Below are 17,500 nucleotides of genomic sequence, written 5' to 3'. Positions count from 1 at the left end.
TACAGCATTACGATAACTGAAACTATCCGGCTTCCGTCTTTCGTCGATAACCCGCACTTCAAAATGCATACAATTACAGTATTTCATTCAAAAGGTGTATTGGTGTAATAAGTTGTTAATGGGAATTCTCAGTAATGCAAAAAATAATTCCTTTGTGCTCCGGAAGGTGGATTAACAGTCAAAATCGGAAACCGACAATCACTCATGTCAAAGTTGGGTGCCCGAAAGCTACAGTTTCAACTTCGATTGAAAGCTATAAAAGCTGTACGCTATCTGTACTATTATAAAACATTGGTAGACAAATTACCTGAGCTGAAACTAAGCCATTGCAAGTTAAATTATATTAGAGCAAACGTCATTGCCTTTGGCTTCATTAAAACGGTTGTTGGTAAATATGAAATACCGGACAAAGTATGAACGAAGAGCATGCAAGTCAAAATCCCATAGCAACATCATAATATTAAGTTGTTAATGGGCATTCCCAGTAATGCAAAAAACAAGTATTTGTTTCTCCATGGGGTGCATTAACAAGGTCAGTTCTTCGACAGTGGCAAATATATCGCCGTACGTTATTAGTCACTGTAGAGAAAAGATTATTTTCTGCACCATAATTCGCAGAACAGGCTGCTGCAATTATTCTTTTACCCTGTGAATAAAAATAACGAGAACAATCAGCGAGGATTTATCATAAATACCCAATGCTAGTTTTTACCACACAAGTGAATAGTCCCTTGCAATCTACATGACTTTCCGTAATTTCGAAATCATTTTAGTAAGTACTTTAATTTATGTTTCGTTCGTTGTTTAGCTTGTGTTGTACAAGGGGACAGCTATTCTTAGAGTTATTCCCAGTAATGCAAAAAACAAGTCTTTTTGTCTCCATGGGGTGGATTAACAAGGTCAGTAGTTTTTCGACAGTTGCAAATATATCGCCGTACGTTATTACGCAACGTTACAGAAAGAAGATTATTTTCTGCACCAAAATTCGCAGAACAGGCTACTCCAAGGACTCTTTTACCCTGTGAATAAGAATGAGGAAAAAATCATCGAGAATTTGTTATAAATAACCAGTATAATTTTTTTCACACAACTGTACGGTGTTTTGTAATCAAAATGGCTTCCCGCGGCCCGTAATCGAGACCGCTCCTGTAAGGGTTAGAATTAAGTACCTTTTACAATAATTTTATATGTTTTGATTGCCTCCGACATTTTTACTTTCTACTTCGTTATCTGCTCATTTTTCACTAAAAAACATCGACGTAACTTGTGTAAGCATTCTATGTTACTACTTAGGTAATAAACATTCAATGAACGTGAAACAAATCATATGTGTGGCTAAGATGTTCGTTATAACCTCTTGAACTTTTGTTGTTTGCCCCCTCAGAAGTGTGTAGCTAATTTGCATGATAAAGGCAAATCCAACATGGCGGCTATTGTGAATAAGGTCTATTGTTCGTCCGCTTGTATTATCAGCTAGATTCATCCAAACCTATTTCAATAAGCGTCACGAAGTGTCCTTTTGCTCTACTCCCCAACTTCGACATCACTAATGCCTAGGACTACAGACAATTTTCGTTTAACTCACGAAGCATCGTAGGTTGCCAAACAGTTCCCATTTTCTGTTTCCATTTTCTCGGACATAAAAAGAAAAATGCGGTAAGTGTTTGTTACTTAGTCATGTTGGAGTTCCAGTACGAATTTTACATTCCAGAACCGTTAACAGAAGCGGGCGAAGAGGCAAGTACCGAGAAAGAATCGGATGAAGATAAAGAAAACACTGACAGGCCGTCGAGTAGCTTGTTCGGTCCATATTGGGAAAATATTGGTCGAGTTCCTTTTTTTTGCACGTTTATGAATCTCGCCTGAACTCTCGCTAGTTCAACAACATCTATTTATTACATGGCTGTTTTGTTGCCATGGTGACTTATTACGTCACATCAATGAGAGCAACCACAATATTGCCGTTACCTGAAAGAGTTACGTAGTACAGTTTATTGGTAGCATTGAAACTGTTTTCAACCTCCTTTAATCGACAACTTTTGAAGTGTACCGGCAAAATACAAAACGATACACACTCACATTTGGCTTTAATACAGATAGCAAGTTGCTTTTTTGCACCTACATTTAGGCTTGGGGTTGTCTTTTGTATTATTATTTTTTTGGTATCAATTTTTATCTGAAGTGATCCTTGTAAGCCTCATAGTGGCCCTATAATTAGTTTGGAAGTGTAAGGACACAGTTCAACACGGTTAAAACATGCGCCCTCTTGCCCTGTCGCATACTCACATTTGGCTCGTCCACGAACGTTGATACCACTGCACTACCAGGGTGTTCTACGATTTTCGAAGTCTTGTATTGGCATGTACTGAAGTTTCCACTTCCCTTAGGACCCGGTGGACCAGCTGATCCCGCGGGGCCCGGGGCTCCCCGACTTCCGTTGAATCCCCGGGGTCCGATAGGACCCGCTACCTCGCTGATGTTGTAGACCTACGCAAGATAAATAATGAATTGTTAATGTGACATTACCAAACAAATGAAAACCGGATTATGGCTCGGAAAGAATGTTAACTCAGTGGGAGAAAATACGTTTTGATTATGTGTTTACATAACCTAGTTTCCCCTTTAAAAGCGAGCAACACTAAATTCTAGGTCCTTCCCTTTCTCCAATTACTACCATTCGCATGTTCCCTTGCCAATTTTAACTGATGACAATCCAATAGAGCACTTTCGATATAATAAAATTCAGTCCTAAACAAAAGGCATCATGTCGAGGCTCTGGGGAATAAACTCATACAATTCCCTATATTTATTCCCGGAGCCTCGAGATGATGCCTTTGTTTAGGACTGAAATTTTAGTATATCGAAAGTGGACTATTGCGATATCAATAAATGAATGAAGGGGGCAGTTTCTAAAGAAAGTGTGGTGCTGCGTCGGTGGGGAAGTAGTACACGAAAATTTAGGTTTTATCAACGGAGTTTATAATGTAAATTGACCACCGTACAGGGATTGTAAAAGCTGACGTTTCGAGCGTTAACCCTTCGTCGTCGCTCTGGCGAAGGGCTAACGCTCGAAATGTCAGCTTTTATAATCCCTGTACCTTGGTCGATTTACATTATCAACTCCGTTGATAAAACCTAAATTTTCGTGTATTGCGATATCAAGTTGCTGAGTGCAGTGTAATTTAGAATTTCTTTACTTTTCTTGAGTTAAAACCTTCCAAAAGATTTTGTGTTTTGCCAACATTGGTTTTATTACATTGGAAAATATACATTTTGACGGCATGATTTATTATATTAAAACTTCGGGAATTAGGCGAAAAGAAAAAAATAGCAGCTCACGTAAACATTGGCCGAAATTGACTGTCAAGAACCATTGCTCTTTTTCTGCATGGTAAAAATATTGAGAAATTCTGCGGCGAGTGTTCCGTGGCCGATGTTCGAAGGAGTATATCCATTTTACAGGGGCACCCAACGTCAATTTTCGGAAAATATCTGTTCGGAAGACGATATGAGATCTAGAATTTTCGGAACATTTGTTGTAAAATTTCTTGCTTGCCTGACTGTCCTAGGATTTTCGAACATCTAAAAAATGGTATAGTTGCCCATTTTTAACGGATTTTTTCCTTAAAAAGTTCACCTAGAATTTTCGGGAGCCTTTTTTCTGGCTGAAATTTTCGAAAAGGTAAGTTTTGATCCCTATAATTTTCGGATCACTAGACTTTCAGCTAGGAAATCCGAAAAGATAAAAAATTTTTAGGGGATGAAAATGTGCCTATATATGCGGTCTTGATTTTAGTGTTTAACCTGCATAATTCCTCTTGTATATACTTTAAACCACCTGGCATATTTTACGTCCACTTAAATAAAGAAATTTGTTATCGGGCTCTGGTCCTTCTCAAGACAAGTGAATCAATGAATTTGCCAGGGTTGAGCTTGGATATTTCCAATTTCCACGGGGTGCTACTACTTCATGGTTGGTGAAGCACCTGTCCAGAGCAGGGGACACAGTGGTTGACTAAAGTTCACATAAAGGTGGGGGACCCCGGTTAGGTGAGCTACTCGGAGGGGTACCTCACCTTCCCGGTTTGTGGCATATACATCCCTCAGGGGAGGCAGAAATCTATGTTTGCATCAGCTCTGCTTCCTCTGATAGGAAAGAAGAATGGAAGGAAGAGTGATAATTTCTCAGCAGTTGCTATGATTAAAGATGTTGCAGTAAATTTCGTGCTATTTAGCAAAGTAAAGATGCTTTTGATTAGCGTTGCAAGAATTGAGTACTTGAAGTGGTCAATTGAAGAGTTGCCTACTTTGTATCTTGAGTTTTGTTTATAAGGGTCTTTGCCCCTGTATCATGGTTTGCAACATTTTAAACAATAATTTAAGGAAACGTTTCTTTATAAGTTCTAAAATTTAGATTCCCTATGCATACGTCAAGAAGCGAGTAAGATTGAAAATGACATTTAAACTGAATAATGCGCAAAACTGAATTTAAAAAGAACAGCTTATTTTCACGGAGATAGCCACTTTGGAAACAGACATCTGAGATTGTTATTAAAAATGACTGGATATTTTATAAGAGAAAACTCCTACGTTCCACCTTACCTTTAATGTAATGGTGCTATTCACTTCCACCAAAGAGGCAAACAGACTATCATCAGAGTTTTGAAGAAGCACAATCGTTCGGTTCAGCTGTACATCAAAATACAAAAGCTGATCAGAGCGCTGTTTGGTGAAAGAGGCCCGATAAGATATAATCGCTAGGCATTGACAAGCCACTAAGTGTATTTTTGAAGTTCTTGATTTTCGACATGACCAAAGATTTAGCGATTGTACACTAAGGACCAGGGCCACTGAAAAGAAGCTAAATTATTTTAATGAGATAGGCCACATCTAATGACATTCACCTGTTGAGTAAAGTTGTCCTGAATTTTCTGTAACTTCTCTGAAAGAGAGACTTGGGATGCGTTGACCACAGTCCATACCCAGCGAATTTCTTTCATTGTCAATTCCCGTATTGACTTGACCTTTTGGTTCTGTATAGAAAACAAATGATGGGCCTCAAGGCAGGCTTCTTAATCTTGATATTTTTTCCCAGCATTTAAATAAGTTAGTTTCGTAAAATCTCAAGCAGAGGTTTGTTTTCCAAAAAGAAAGGTCTGGTTGAAAGGGTTACATGCACAATGAGGTTTCTTATCACATTGAGAGGAGAGTTTTATTTGCCCACGCCCACACACAGCGTATTCCAGTTTACCCGCTTTTTGTTCCAAACGAAAATGTGTAGCGACAAGGTTACTTGTACCACTGACAGTGTACTGGTTTCATTTCCTATTAATTAGGAGGCAGTACATCCCACTGGTTAAGGCGCTTTGACCAGTCCTGACCACTACTGACTCCTGGTAGTCCCTTGTTCAACTTCTCGGCTGCACTTGTAAATGGCCAACTGGTTTGCCTCCGGCCAGTTGGGAATCTTAACAGTTATTGTTCGTTCTGTTGTGTGAGTTTCATTGGCCCTGAAAATCCACTATGGGCTTTGGTCAATTGAGTATGTGCATATGTATGAACAGTACTGTAAGTATGCATTACAGTGAGCTCAGAGCTGCATATATGTGTCGCCGCGGTAAAATCCGCTCTCAGGTTGAGTCTGTTTTTACCTGGGTTAAATTGGTGATCTTCATTTTACCTAGGTATTATACGCGCTCAGATGAATTGAAGAAACCTTTTTGGAGCCTACATTAAGCCTAGAGAAAAATTAGGGTCCGGTTAGGATTAGTTTTGGTTATTATGCATGGATGTCAATTGACGTATTACAGAAAAGTAAATAATGAAAGAAAGTGTGTCGTTGCAGTGTGGTGGTGGAAACACAGGACTATATCCGGACTGACCTGGAGGGTACGAGTTCGAGTACAGGTAAGTACATAGTACAGTTCTTTGTTCCCTTACTATGTTGAGAGTGAATGGAGTAGTGTATGAATACAGAAACCGATAAGATGATACGAAACATCAACATTAAAAAGGGAGATGTTTTAGGGGGTTGATAGCTGATTTAAACAAGGTAGAGTGCATATTCAATCAGGTTAAAACGGATTCAACCTGAGACCGGATTTGACAACAAATGCACTAACAAAGCGTAGTGACTAAGTACTAAGAACTGAACTGGTATTTTCTTCCTTGCCTCAGTTCTAGTCAGTAATAAGGAGCCGCACTGTTTACGTCTTGTAGAAGGGCAACACTGTAATAATCCTGCAATTTATCCATCTAAAACACAGTTGAAAACAGCTACAGTTTGTGACACTAACCTTCTGATGTAAGTCGACCTGAACTTTTCGTATTTTCTGTGAAAGAGAATCTTGTGATGCGTTGAATGCAGTCAACAGTGCCATAGTGTCTCGCTTGGTCTGCTGACGAGTTGCGTTCATCAAGTCCTCGATGTGCTGGTCCTGCAAAGAAAAGACCCCAAATAAATACTTGCTTCGAAATGATATTTCAGGCGGCGATATCTTCCCAGAGCCCCTTTTCGATTCTTATGCTCTAAGACTCTTTTTCGAACTGCTGTGATAAACTCTATTTAAAATCCTGGTTCTTATTTACTTTGCGTCTGAATGAAGTCTATTTGATAAAGAGTTTGTGATATTATGAAGTAGTGATCAATACCGCTGACATAATATCGCGAACTCGTAAGAAACGTTTCGGTGACGTTCTTGTAAGTTTACTTGAGTTTTCGCTAAGACTGTTTAGTTGAGTTTGCTCGTTTTGAAGCTAAGGACTAACACATGGTGTCAGAAGTTAGTGGATGACGCTGTTTGCCGACCGTATTTGTGAAATATTTGTATTGTGAAAACCTTGGTTCGTTGCTGTTCGCATAAATCGAAACCGTGTGGTGTAAAATGGCGGCCGGGCGTCTGTTAAACCCACCGGATCATCTGCAGCTTTCAAGTGGAAATGTATCTCAAAATTGGAAAAGATTTAAGCAAAAGTGGAGTAACTATGAGCTAGCTATCGGAATAGCCAGAAAGGAAGATCCCATTCGAGTAGCAACTTTTCTCACTGTGATTGGCGACGAAGCCCTAGATGTTTACAATGCATTCACGTGGGACAGTGACGCAGACAAAGTCAAAATGGATAAAGTTCTAGAGCATTTTGAGCAGTACTGTGAGCCTCGTAAGAATACAATCTACGAGAGGTATTTATTCTTTTCGCGTGGACAGGAAAGTGGGGAGCCCATTGATAAATATGCCACTGTTCTACGAAACATGGCAGACTCTTGTGAATTTCAAGATTTGAAAGATTCGTTGATACGCGACCGCATCGTGTTTGGAATCGCTGATCACAACGTGAGAGAGCGTTTGTTGCGAGTCCCAGATTTGACGCTGAATAAAGCTTTAGAACTTGCACGAGCTGCCGAAGCAACCCAAAGCCAGTTGAAACAAATGCAAAACTTGCACGAGGTTAATGCAGTAGGAAAGAAGAAAGAAAACTTCTTCCGAAAGAAACAAGAAGAGAAGAAAAAATCAGCCAACGGCAGTGCTCAGCAGATCGACTGCAAATTTTGTGGCAGGAAACATGTACCAGACAGATCAAAGTGCCCTACATATGGCCAACAGTGCAACAAGTGTGGAAAAAGAAACCATTTTGCTGCGAAGTGTACAGGAGGAAGGCAGTCCAGTCGTAATTTACATGCCAATCAGAATTTGAATTATGTGCAAGAAGATTCAGATGGGAGTCATTTTGAAGAGTATACTATTGATGTCATAACTTATCAAGTCAGCGCTGTGGAAGAAAAGAAACACCCAAAACAGTTGTTTACATCAGTCAAAGTAAACAATGCTAAAGATGTTACATTTCAGTTGGACTGTGGAGCAACTTGTAATTTGCTATCACTAAAAGAATTCTCAAGCATTATGGGGGATCCCAAAGATCTGTATTTGAGGAAAACATCTGCAACACTCAAGATGTACAATGGAACCACTATGACTCCACTTGGAAAGTGCACTCTCAAATGTGCCAAAGGTGAGATGAGTACAGATGCAGATTTTTTTATAACTAATGAGGATGTCAGGCCTATATTGGGTGCTGATTTATGTCAGGAACTGAACTTAATCAAGGTTATGGCAAGTGACATTTCAGAGTCAGAAACTGTGAATGCAGTAAATGACAAGGTTCAAACTGCCCACATTGTTCTAACCAGAGATCAAATTTTGAAACAGTACAGTGATGTTTTTGAGGGATTAGGGTGCATGGATGGCCCATACCATATGGAACTCGATGAAACTGTAAAACCTGTTGTCCACCCCCTAGGAAAGTCCCTGTAGCACTAAGAGACCGTTTAAAGGAAGAACTGGACAAATTAGTCAGAGAGAAAGTTATCACCCCCGTTACAGAACCTACAAATTGGGTGTCTAGTTTGGTTCTAGTAAACAAGCCAGAGAAGTTAAGAATTTGTATTGACCCACAAGATTTAAACAGAGCCCTGCTGAGAGCCCATTATCCTCTCCCCACCATTGAAGACGTGGCAACTAGGCTATGTAAGGCTAAAGTCTTCTCAGTTTTGGATGCAAAGAATGGATTCTGGCAAGTTCAGCTAGACAAACCGTCGTCACTCTTGACCACGTTTAATACACCTTTTGGCCGTTATCGCTGGCTTCGCTTACCATTTGGAATCAAATCAGCCCCAGAAGAGTACCAGCGAAGAATCCATGAAAGCCTACAAGGTCTGAAAGGTATAGAAGACATTGTAGATGACATACTCTGTGTTGGTGAGGGTGACACCTATGAAAACGCAGTTAAGGATCATGACAGAAACCTAATTGCACTCTTGGAGAGATGTCGTGAGAAGAATATCAAGTTGAATCCAAAGAAGTTACAGTTGAGAAAGCAAGAAGTGCCCTACATCGGTCATGTACTGACCCCTGATGGCCTCAAGCCGGATCCAAGTAAGGTCAAGGCAATTGTAGAAATGCCTACACCTTCAGACAAGAAGGCCGTGCAAAGGGTGCTTGGAATGATTACGTATCTTGCGAAATTTCTGCCTAACCTGTCTGATGTGACGGAGCCGTTGAGACGTTTATTAGACAAAGATGTGCAATGGCACTGGAACGATACACACGAGAAAGCATGGAAGCAAGTGAAACAATTGATCACAAGAGAACCAGTGTTGAAGTATTTCGACCCCAGTAAAGAAGTAACCCTGCAATGCGATGCATCGGATTCTGGACTGGGTGCTGTCATACTGCAAGAGGGTCAGCCTATAGCATTCTCGTCAAGAGCGCTTACCAGTACTGAAAGAAATTATGCTCAAATAGAGAAAGAGCTGCTCAGCATAGTTCACGGGTGCACACGCTTTGACCAGTACGTTTATGGTAGGCCAATTACAGTACAGACGGATCACAAGCCGCTAGAGAGCATTTTCAAGAAATCTCTGCTTTCGGCCCCCAAAAGGCTCCAAAGAATGTTATTAAAGCTCCAGAGGTATAGCTTGAATATAGTGTACAAGCCTGGAAAGGAACTATTCATTGCTGATACACTCAGTCGAGCATTCCTTCCCAATAAGCCGAGTACAGAAGAGTTGAAGTCGGAGGTGTTATCAGTCAAACAGGAAGAGCATCTAATCAAATCCATTGAAGAGATCAACATGGTCGAGTTTCTGCCAATCACAAGTCAACGCCTTGTTGATCTCAGAAGAAAAACTGATCTTGACGAAGGTCTTCGGCAGTTGAAACATATTATCAAGATTGGTTGGCCAGAAACAAAAGAAGAAGTCCCATCAGAAATCAGGAGATATTTTGACTTCAAAGAAGAGCTCAGCATCCAAGATGGTATCCTCTTCAAAGGAAATCGAGTAATAGTACCTATAGCGCTAAGGCCCCACATGATCACGCAAGTACACTCAAGCCACCTTGGTATTGAAAGTTGTTTAAATAAAGCAAGAGATGTCCTGTTTTGGCCTGGCATAACCGCAGAGATCAGGGACTGTGTTTCTAAGTGCGAAACATGTAACACTTATCAGACAAACCAGCAGAAAGAACCACTCATACCTCATGATCCACCTAAACGTCCTTGGTCTCATGTTGCAACAGACCTTTTCAGTTTTGACAACAAGGAGTGGTTCATCATCGTTGACCACTGGTCAGATTACTTTGAACTGAACCAATTATCCAGTACCAACTCAAGCTCTGTTATCAAGTCTCTCAAGAATCAGTTCGCACGCCATGGCATACCTGATACTCTGTATTCTGACAACGGACCACAGTTTGCTTCCAGAGAATTCAAAGAATTTACATCCGCCTGGCATTTTGACCACCAAACGTCTTCACCACACTATCCACAATCAAATGGCAAGATTGACAATGCTGTTAAGACAGCCAAGAAGTTACTAACCAAAGCAAAGGCAAGTGGACAAGATCCATACTTGGCCATTTTGGACTGGCGAAACACACCTTCACCCAGTATTGGATCATCACCAGTACAAAGATTATTTGGACGACGTACCAAGACACTGTTACCTACAGCAGGAACTTTGTTACAGCCAAAGATCGTGGAGGGAACTGAAGGCAAGCTCAAAGAAAGAAAGACGAAACAAGCACTGTTTTACAACAAAGGAACAAAAGAGCTTCCTGTGCTTCAACCCGGAGACACAGTGCGCATGAAACCGCTGCCATCAGACAAAGAAAAGCTGTGGAGAAAGGGATCTGTTGTCAAACAAGTGGCACCTCGCTCCTACGAGGTAGATCTTCAAGGAACTATGTTCAGGAGAAATAGAAGACACTTGGTAAAGACCAAGGAACCATCGCCACAGTTGGATTTGGAATCCCAAGAAAACCTGCCAGCTAGTAGTACCCCTTTACCTGTGGAAGGACCACCTGTGGTGCAAACAAGATCTGGTAGAATCATTCATAGACCAGGACGACTACGAGATTTTGTTTGAGGAACGTTGTTTAGGACTTTGAACTGTCATCGTCTGATTGCGTGCTTTATGGTGAATAACTTTTTTTATGAGAAGGGAGATGTGATATTATGAAGTAGTGATCAATACCGCTGACATAATATCGCGAACTCGTAAGAAACGTTTCGGTGACGTTCTTGTAAGTTTACTTGAGTTTTCGCTAAGACTGTTTAGTTGAGTTTGCTCGTTTTGAAGCTAAGGACTAACACAGAGTTCGGTCTTGAAAAGTTTGGGAAAATGTTATTTTCCCCTTGTGTTGTGTAAATGTTATTCACACACCCAAGGCACAAAAAAATGGAACATTTGTGGATTCCTCTGATATATCGATTCCTCTTCAAGTCCAAGTCTGGGTAAAGCCGCATTCCTGAATCTCCTTACCTTTCTTAGTAAGTTTGAAATTTTTCCTTCCGTTGAATTAATCACCATCCACATGTTTTCAAGTTGCCTCTGCATTGATTCCAGGCGTTCAGTAAGGTCTTGGACTTTGTTGTCTCGGCTTCCTTGTTGACAAGAAGAACAAAGGCTGGCGCTGTCATCTGAGAACACGAGAAGAGTCATTGAAACTGATCATACAGGCTACAACGGGATTTTGTTTTGTTATTCTTTTTTTATGCTTGCTTGCAACTGTTTAATAGGGCACTGTCATGCTAAATGTGCTGTTTTTAGGTGAAAACTGGGTAAAAATCTAAATCAATTCAAGTGCTTTACCTCACATGACTGCGGGCAGTCTCTCTTTCGCTCTAGAACCGTTGAAAAGAACAACGCGTACGTTGAACTTTCAATGGCTGACGCTGTGGGCCGAAAATACTGCGGGCGTTGGTTAGAGTTTCAGCCATTTTGAACTGTTCGTTCGTTTCAACGATTTTAGGGCAAAAGAGAGACTGTTCGCAGGCTATACCTCACACGTAGAACATTCCTGACAACCTACTGAGAAATGAAACACAGTTATGGCACAAAAAACTATTCGCATTTAATTTTTGACAAATTTTTGAAACAGCGTGTCTAAAGTTGAAAAAACTGGCCACTGAGTTTTTTTCGAGTTGCAATCCATTTCTATCCTCTCCATCCTCCATGACTGCAAACAACAAAGAATTGATGAATGTACTTTTAATTAATGTTTAATGGCAACAATACTACTAGTCTGTGAGCCAGTAGGGCTGGTTGATATCATCCGGGGTGAATTAGGTTTATGGTGGTTTTCAAGCAGACTAGACCATAAACAGTGGTGAAAAGCATGATAGCAATGATTCTATGGTAGCTAGTGGATAACAGTGCTCCTTAAAGCATGGCTCATGCATGGGAACGAGGCTGAAGCTTGTTTTGTGTTTTAGTAGCTTCAGTTGTCCACCAAAACGAACAGTACACAACAGTACCATTGGTTCACACAAACATTTTAAAATAACAAATGGTTCATTTCACTGGTTACGTGATTAGAGCACGACTCGGGCATGGAAACTAGCGCGTAGTTGGTTTGACATGGGTGTGTTCGTTTGCTTTAAATGTCCATCAAAATCTGCCAAAAAAAAAAACTACTCGAAAGTATCATTGCTTTACAAATATCGTTCTCATTTTTGTGTCGTTTATCCCGTCGTTTACATCATTGGACACGTGATCAGGGCATTTAAAATGGCATTGTTACAAGACAGACAATTGTAAGACTGTACTACGAGTCACTCCAATTCATTTAAATTCAACCTGCTCTTTTTAATGTTTCTGACGCTCTTCTTGATGTTCTTTAACGTGGGTATAGCTAAGAGTATCATTACAGTAAATGAGTCACGTGACCTAACTTCTATATTTACCAGTTGGCATAGAACGTATACATAGAAAGCATTTGTGAGACTTGATGGAAACTTCTTAAGCGTTGATTTTAATATTCCTCATCACTGTCCACTCCATCGTCATCATCGGCACTCTCGATCTCTTGAAAAGAACCTTGGTTCTCACATTCGGCAAGCCTGCACATATCAGTGCATCTTAGGCCATTTGTGACACAGACACATTTAGGGGCGACGCACTTTTCAGTGCCATTCATTACGTCCATTCAGTTAACAACTAACTTGGCAACATCATCTTCATGCTCGATCTTCCATCCCCGTCCAACAGGAGTCGGAACTTGAGGGTCGTGCTCTAAACACCGTTTCCATATTGCAACCTGATAATTTGCTCTCTTTGCGTGCTTCACAAGTCACGGACTATACAGCATTATTTTTTGGTCTTTATTGATGCAAAGACGTCTTTAAGTGTTTTAAAGTTTGACTAAAATAGCGTGATTCTACCCTTTTAAGTTGCTTATTTAACTTTGATTATCTTTACAGTTTTCATTTAACGTCCATTCCGCAGTTCAAATATAGGTGAAAATGAACCGTCAATCTTTTGCGAATCTAAGTGATAGAAATGAATGGCCGAATGCAAAAGTAAACCTGTTAATAGTTTAAAAAATTAAAACAATCTATATTTTAAAAATCTGTAGTGTTAATCAAAGCTAAAAACTTGTGGGAGCGTGTGTTTAAAGAAACAATTCAAATTCAACGATTCAGAAGAGGAAGGTATGTAGTCTAAGGGGTGATAAGTGATAGTTACATTCGGCAGGATTAATTAAGTTGCAGAGTGACCCAACGCTTTGGGGCACCCTGAACAAAGTGTCTTATTGGTTTTCGTGAAAAACAATGAAAACGTTTCGGATTGGTGCATCCATGTTAGCACGAGGAGTGAGCAGACGCCGTAAGATTCAAATAGAACCCAGCGGCGCATGTTTTCCCACCATTCTCGTCACCAGAGCCTCGGATCGACCCAAGGCTCTGGTGTGGGGAATAAGGAAGGAACCCACACTGTCGCTTTTCTCGATTCTTTTTACTGGGTTGCCCTATGGCAAGCCCAGTCGAAAAATGGGTAGATTTCCGTTTTCTGTTTTTACTGGATTGCCTTATGGCAAGCCCAGTCGAAAAATGGGTAGATTTCCGTTTTTTTTTTTTAGTTTTTTCCGTGTCGGTAAAAGTCTTGCCTGTCACTCCCCTGGTAAGTGGTGTCTTTGTGCATAGAGCCTTTTAGCGGATTTTCTTAGGATCGAGAGGGTAGTGAAACTGCGTATATTTCTCTGGTGGACACAGTAGACTCATTAACTTAGCTTGCAATCAGGCGTCGAAAGGTCATGTAACGCGAATGGCGTTTTAGTGGATCCTTAAACAAAAGATACCATTATGGAGCTCAAATAATTGGAAGCAGTTGGATAACTACGCAGGCAGTGAAAAACCAAACACCTGGAATCTCAAAAGCGACGAGTAATGGACTTCGACAACAATTCTGTCGCCCGTCGAGCAGAAATCAAAGTGAAGCTGCATTTTCTAAAAATAATATTTACCAAGTGTGCTGTTATGTAGAACAACTGAAACCAAATGGAAAAATTCTCTGGATTAAACTTTATGGGGTTCAACAAAGACAGAGAACGAATCGAAACACCTTAAGTGGATCTGTGATCAAATAGGAAGGGGTTTTTGCCTCTAATAGCAAATATGTTGTTGTTTCGCAAAAAATTGTTCCCTGGAAAAGGTGGCTTTATGAAATTCATCATGTTTTATGATATGTGTGCTGGATAGTTTTTTATGGCAATAGTAAAGCCAATTTTTCTGTTATTCAAGGAAAACTGTTCTTCCTAAGGGAAAGGAGTTTGCAACCTGAAGTACATGGTAATTTGGCCACGATTGAGTTTCTTGTCTTCACGCACGCAATGAAATAGGCAAGAGGTTTTCGCCTCTACGAGCAAAGATGTGTTTGTTTCAAAAAAAATTGTTCGCTGGAAAAGGTGGCCTTTATGAAAAAGTTCATCATTGTTTTATAATATGCGAGCTTAACTGGATAGTTTTATTGCAATAGTAAAAGCATTTTCGTGTCAAAACTGAGGGTTGGTTAGCGTTTTTCTGTTGTGCTAACTTAATTAAATGCTAAATATACATTCCTGCCTCGTGAGTTTGTTATTCTCGTTAAACAGCAATGGAAAGTCATTGCCACACGCGAATGGCGTTTTAGTGCATCTTATGTTGATTTGTTTCGAATAAAAATGTTTCGCTGGGAAAAAGGATTTCTGTGATATTTTCTGCCTTTGTGAATTATAATATCATGTTGTGTATTGGAATTTTCGAGCATAAGGTTGAAACGTGATTACGGGAGGATATTTTTAGTATTGCTGGCCGATCAGAAGCTAGGAAAGGTTTCATGAACAACCTAAACACCCGGTCTGTTGGAAGCGTGCTGGAGTTTCAACCAAATGACCCCTAAAATCGGCAAAAAGATTGTGCCCGCTGATGGAATACTAAAGTAGCTGCTATTACCAAAACCGCTGGAATTAATACCTGGTGATAACTACCCTTGTCTTGGAGAGTAACTTTTTGATTTTCCAGAAACAATGGTCAACCTCTGAGCGTTGGGCGATTGTGATCTTTGTGTTGAATTCGCACATTTATTGTCAAAATTTATAACAAAAAATCGAAAAGAAAAAGAAAACTTAACAAAAACAAAAAACCAGTAGCTTGGCATCATTTGACACAGTTGCTTTCTTACTGTTTCGCGAGTAAACATGCCGCGGTAAAAAGTAACGCGGGAAACTTGATCAGAGCACCCGCTGGAATCGATGTGCGATTTACTCGGTGCAGCCAAACTTGCACAATTAAGCAACAACGAGAATTCCATAGAACACTATAAAATCTCCTAAACTGTTTGTTCGCCTCTCGATGGTAAATTTTGATATTCGTGTTTTCAAAAATTAATCTTGTTTTCATATCGTTAGATTTTGTTAAACGATTCAGAGCACCAATGAAAATGATTTTATTCCTCGCTCGACCTAGTCCATGACACTTCCTTCTGCTCTTCTTAAAAATTGGGTATCCATGTTAATTTACTTGTACATCAATATTGTTTTGCATACGAAGCAAGCTAACACAAATCTGTATCTTGCTTGGTGCTGCAGCTGATAGCATGAACATAGAATTTTCGGACCAGCTTTGCTTCTGTTACTGAGTGGTATATTTCTAACCAACCCCGCCGAACAAAAATTTTATTCTCGATCGACCGTCCTGAAAACTTCCTTCTGCTCTTCTTAAAAATTGTGTATCCATATTTTTTTTACTTTTACATCAATATTGTTTTGAATAACGCAAGACAAACAAAATCTGTATCCTTGCTTGGTTCGCAGTTGATAGCCTGAAAATAGAATTTTCGGTTCGATGCGTCTTTAACTGAGTGGTATATTTGCTTACTAAACCCCGCACGAATAGGTATTAACTCGGAGCCCGCACCGATGTTGTCCTTCCCAGAATCTCCCGTCAACTTTCAACTTTTGTTTGCAAAGCTTGTCAGATGCTGTCAGTGCACGCTTACACTTGTGGTGGAAAGAAGTTGCATGATCAAAATGTCAGCCCAGAAGCCAATTGTTTCTCGATTCCCTTTTATTGTATTCAATCATCTCTGGGTTCAGTACTGTGATATGTAACCACATGGCTTATCAAGGGGCTATGTATCTAAGACTTCTACCATGGCGCTTACAATAGATAGCCAATAACAAACACATATCATATACTGTTACGGACCTAAATATTACGCAAAGGACAAATGTCAACATCTCATCCCAGAAGACAATGTTTTTCACAATGTTTTCACTTCCCTTTCTGACAAATGATTAATTAATAGGCCGGCAGCCAGGTTTTTAACCTCAGAAAAGGATCTGTTTCGTCATACGAACGTGTGAGGACCTGTGAGCCAAAGGGCCTGCTGGTATGGCTTCTGGTATGACTTCTGGGTGACCCTCCCCCGAACGCTGCACGTACCACAGGCAACCCAGTGTACCCTCACGGAGGGTCTAGTTTAGTATTTTTTTTCCGTGTCGGTAAAAGCCTTGCCTGTCACTCCCCTGGTAAGTGGTGTCTTTGTGCATAGAGCCTTTTTAGCGTATTTTCTTAGGATCGAGAGGGTAGTGGAACTGCGTATATTTCTCTGGTGGACACAGTAGAATCATTAACCTATTGTAGCCTGCAATGGCGTCGAAAGTCATGTAACGCGAATGGCGTTTTAGTGGATCCTTAAACAAAATATACCCTTATGGAGCTCAATAATGGAAAGTCAGTTGGATAAACTACGCAGGCGGTGAAATCTCAAATGCGACGAGTAATGGACTTCGACAACAATCTGTCGCCCGTCGAGCAGAAATCAAAGTGAGCTGCATTTCTAAAATAATATTACCAAGTGTGCTGTTATGTAGAACACTGAAACCAAAGGGGAAAATTCTCTGGTAACTTATGGTTCAACAAAGACAGAGAACGAATCGAACACCTTAAGTGGATCTGTGATCAAATAGGAAGGGGTTTTTGCCTCTAATAGCAAATATGTTGTTTGTTTCAAAAAATGTTCCCTGGAACAGGTGGCCTTTATGAATTCATCATGTTTTATGATATGTTGCTGGATAGTTATGGCAATAGTAAAGCATTTTCTTGTTATTCAAGGAAACTGTTCTTTAGGAAAGGGTTGTGTAGTGTTGAGTACCCTGTGGTACCATGCCTCGTTTCCGTGCAA

General features: G+C 40.2%; 1 protein-coding gene across 1 annotated transcript in view; it reads right to left on the bottom strand.

Annotated features, from left to right (window-relative positions):
- LOC138025244 (macrophage scavenger receptor types I and II-like) overlaps positions 1–11,512 on the bottom strand; it is an 11,977-nt gene extending 465 nt beyond the window's left edge. The window contains exons 1-6 of the mRNA XM_068872473.1: positions 11,318–11,512; positions 6,297–6,437; positions 4,905–5,033; positions 4,603–4,689; positions 2,287–2,487; positions 1–646 (exon numbers count right to left, since the gene is read on the bottom strand). The exon at positions 1–646 is cut by the window's left edge and continues 465 nt beyond it. Coding sequence (XP_068728574.1) covers positions 461–646; positions 2,287–2,487; positions 4,603–4,689; positions 4,905–5,033; positions 6,297–6,437; positions 11,318–11,497 — 924 coding nt within the window. The 5' untranslated portion in view covers positions 11,498–11,512 and the 3' untranslated portion in view covers positions 1–460. The remainder of the gene's footprint in view (positions 647–2,286; positions 2,488–4,602; positions 4,690–4,904; positions 5,034–6,296; positions 6,438–11,317) is intronic.
- Positions 11,513–17,500: the final 5,988 nt, after the last annotated feature.

Source organism: Montipora capricornis, chromosome 12 (genome assembly GCF_036669925.1).
Source record: "Montipora capricornis isolate CH-2021 chromosome 12, ASM3666992v2, whole genome shotgun sequence".
Classification (NCBI taxonomy): Eukaryota; Metazoa; Cnidaria; class Anthozoa; order Scleractinia; family Acroporidae; genus Montipora; species Montipora capricornis.
Note: the sequence above shows the minus strand (reverse complement) of the source record. Positions and strands in the feature narration are given on the sequence as shown.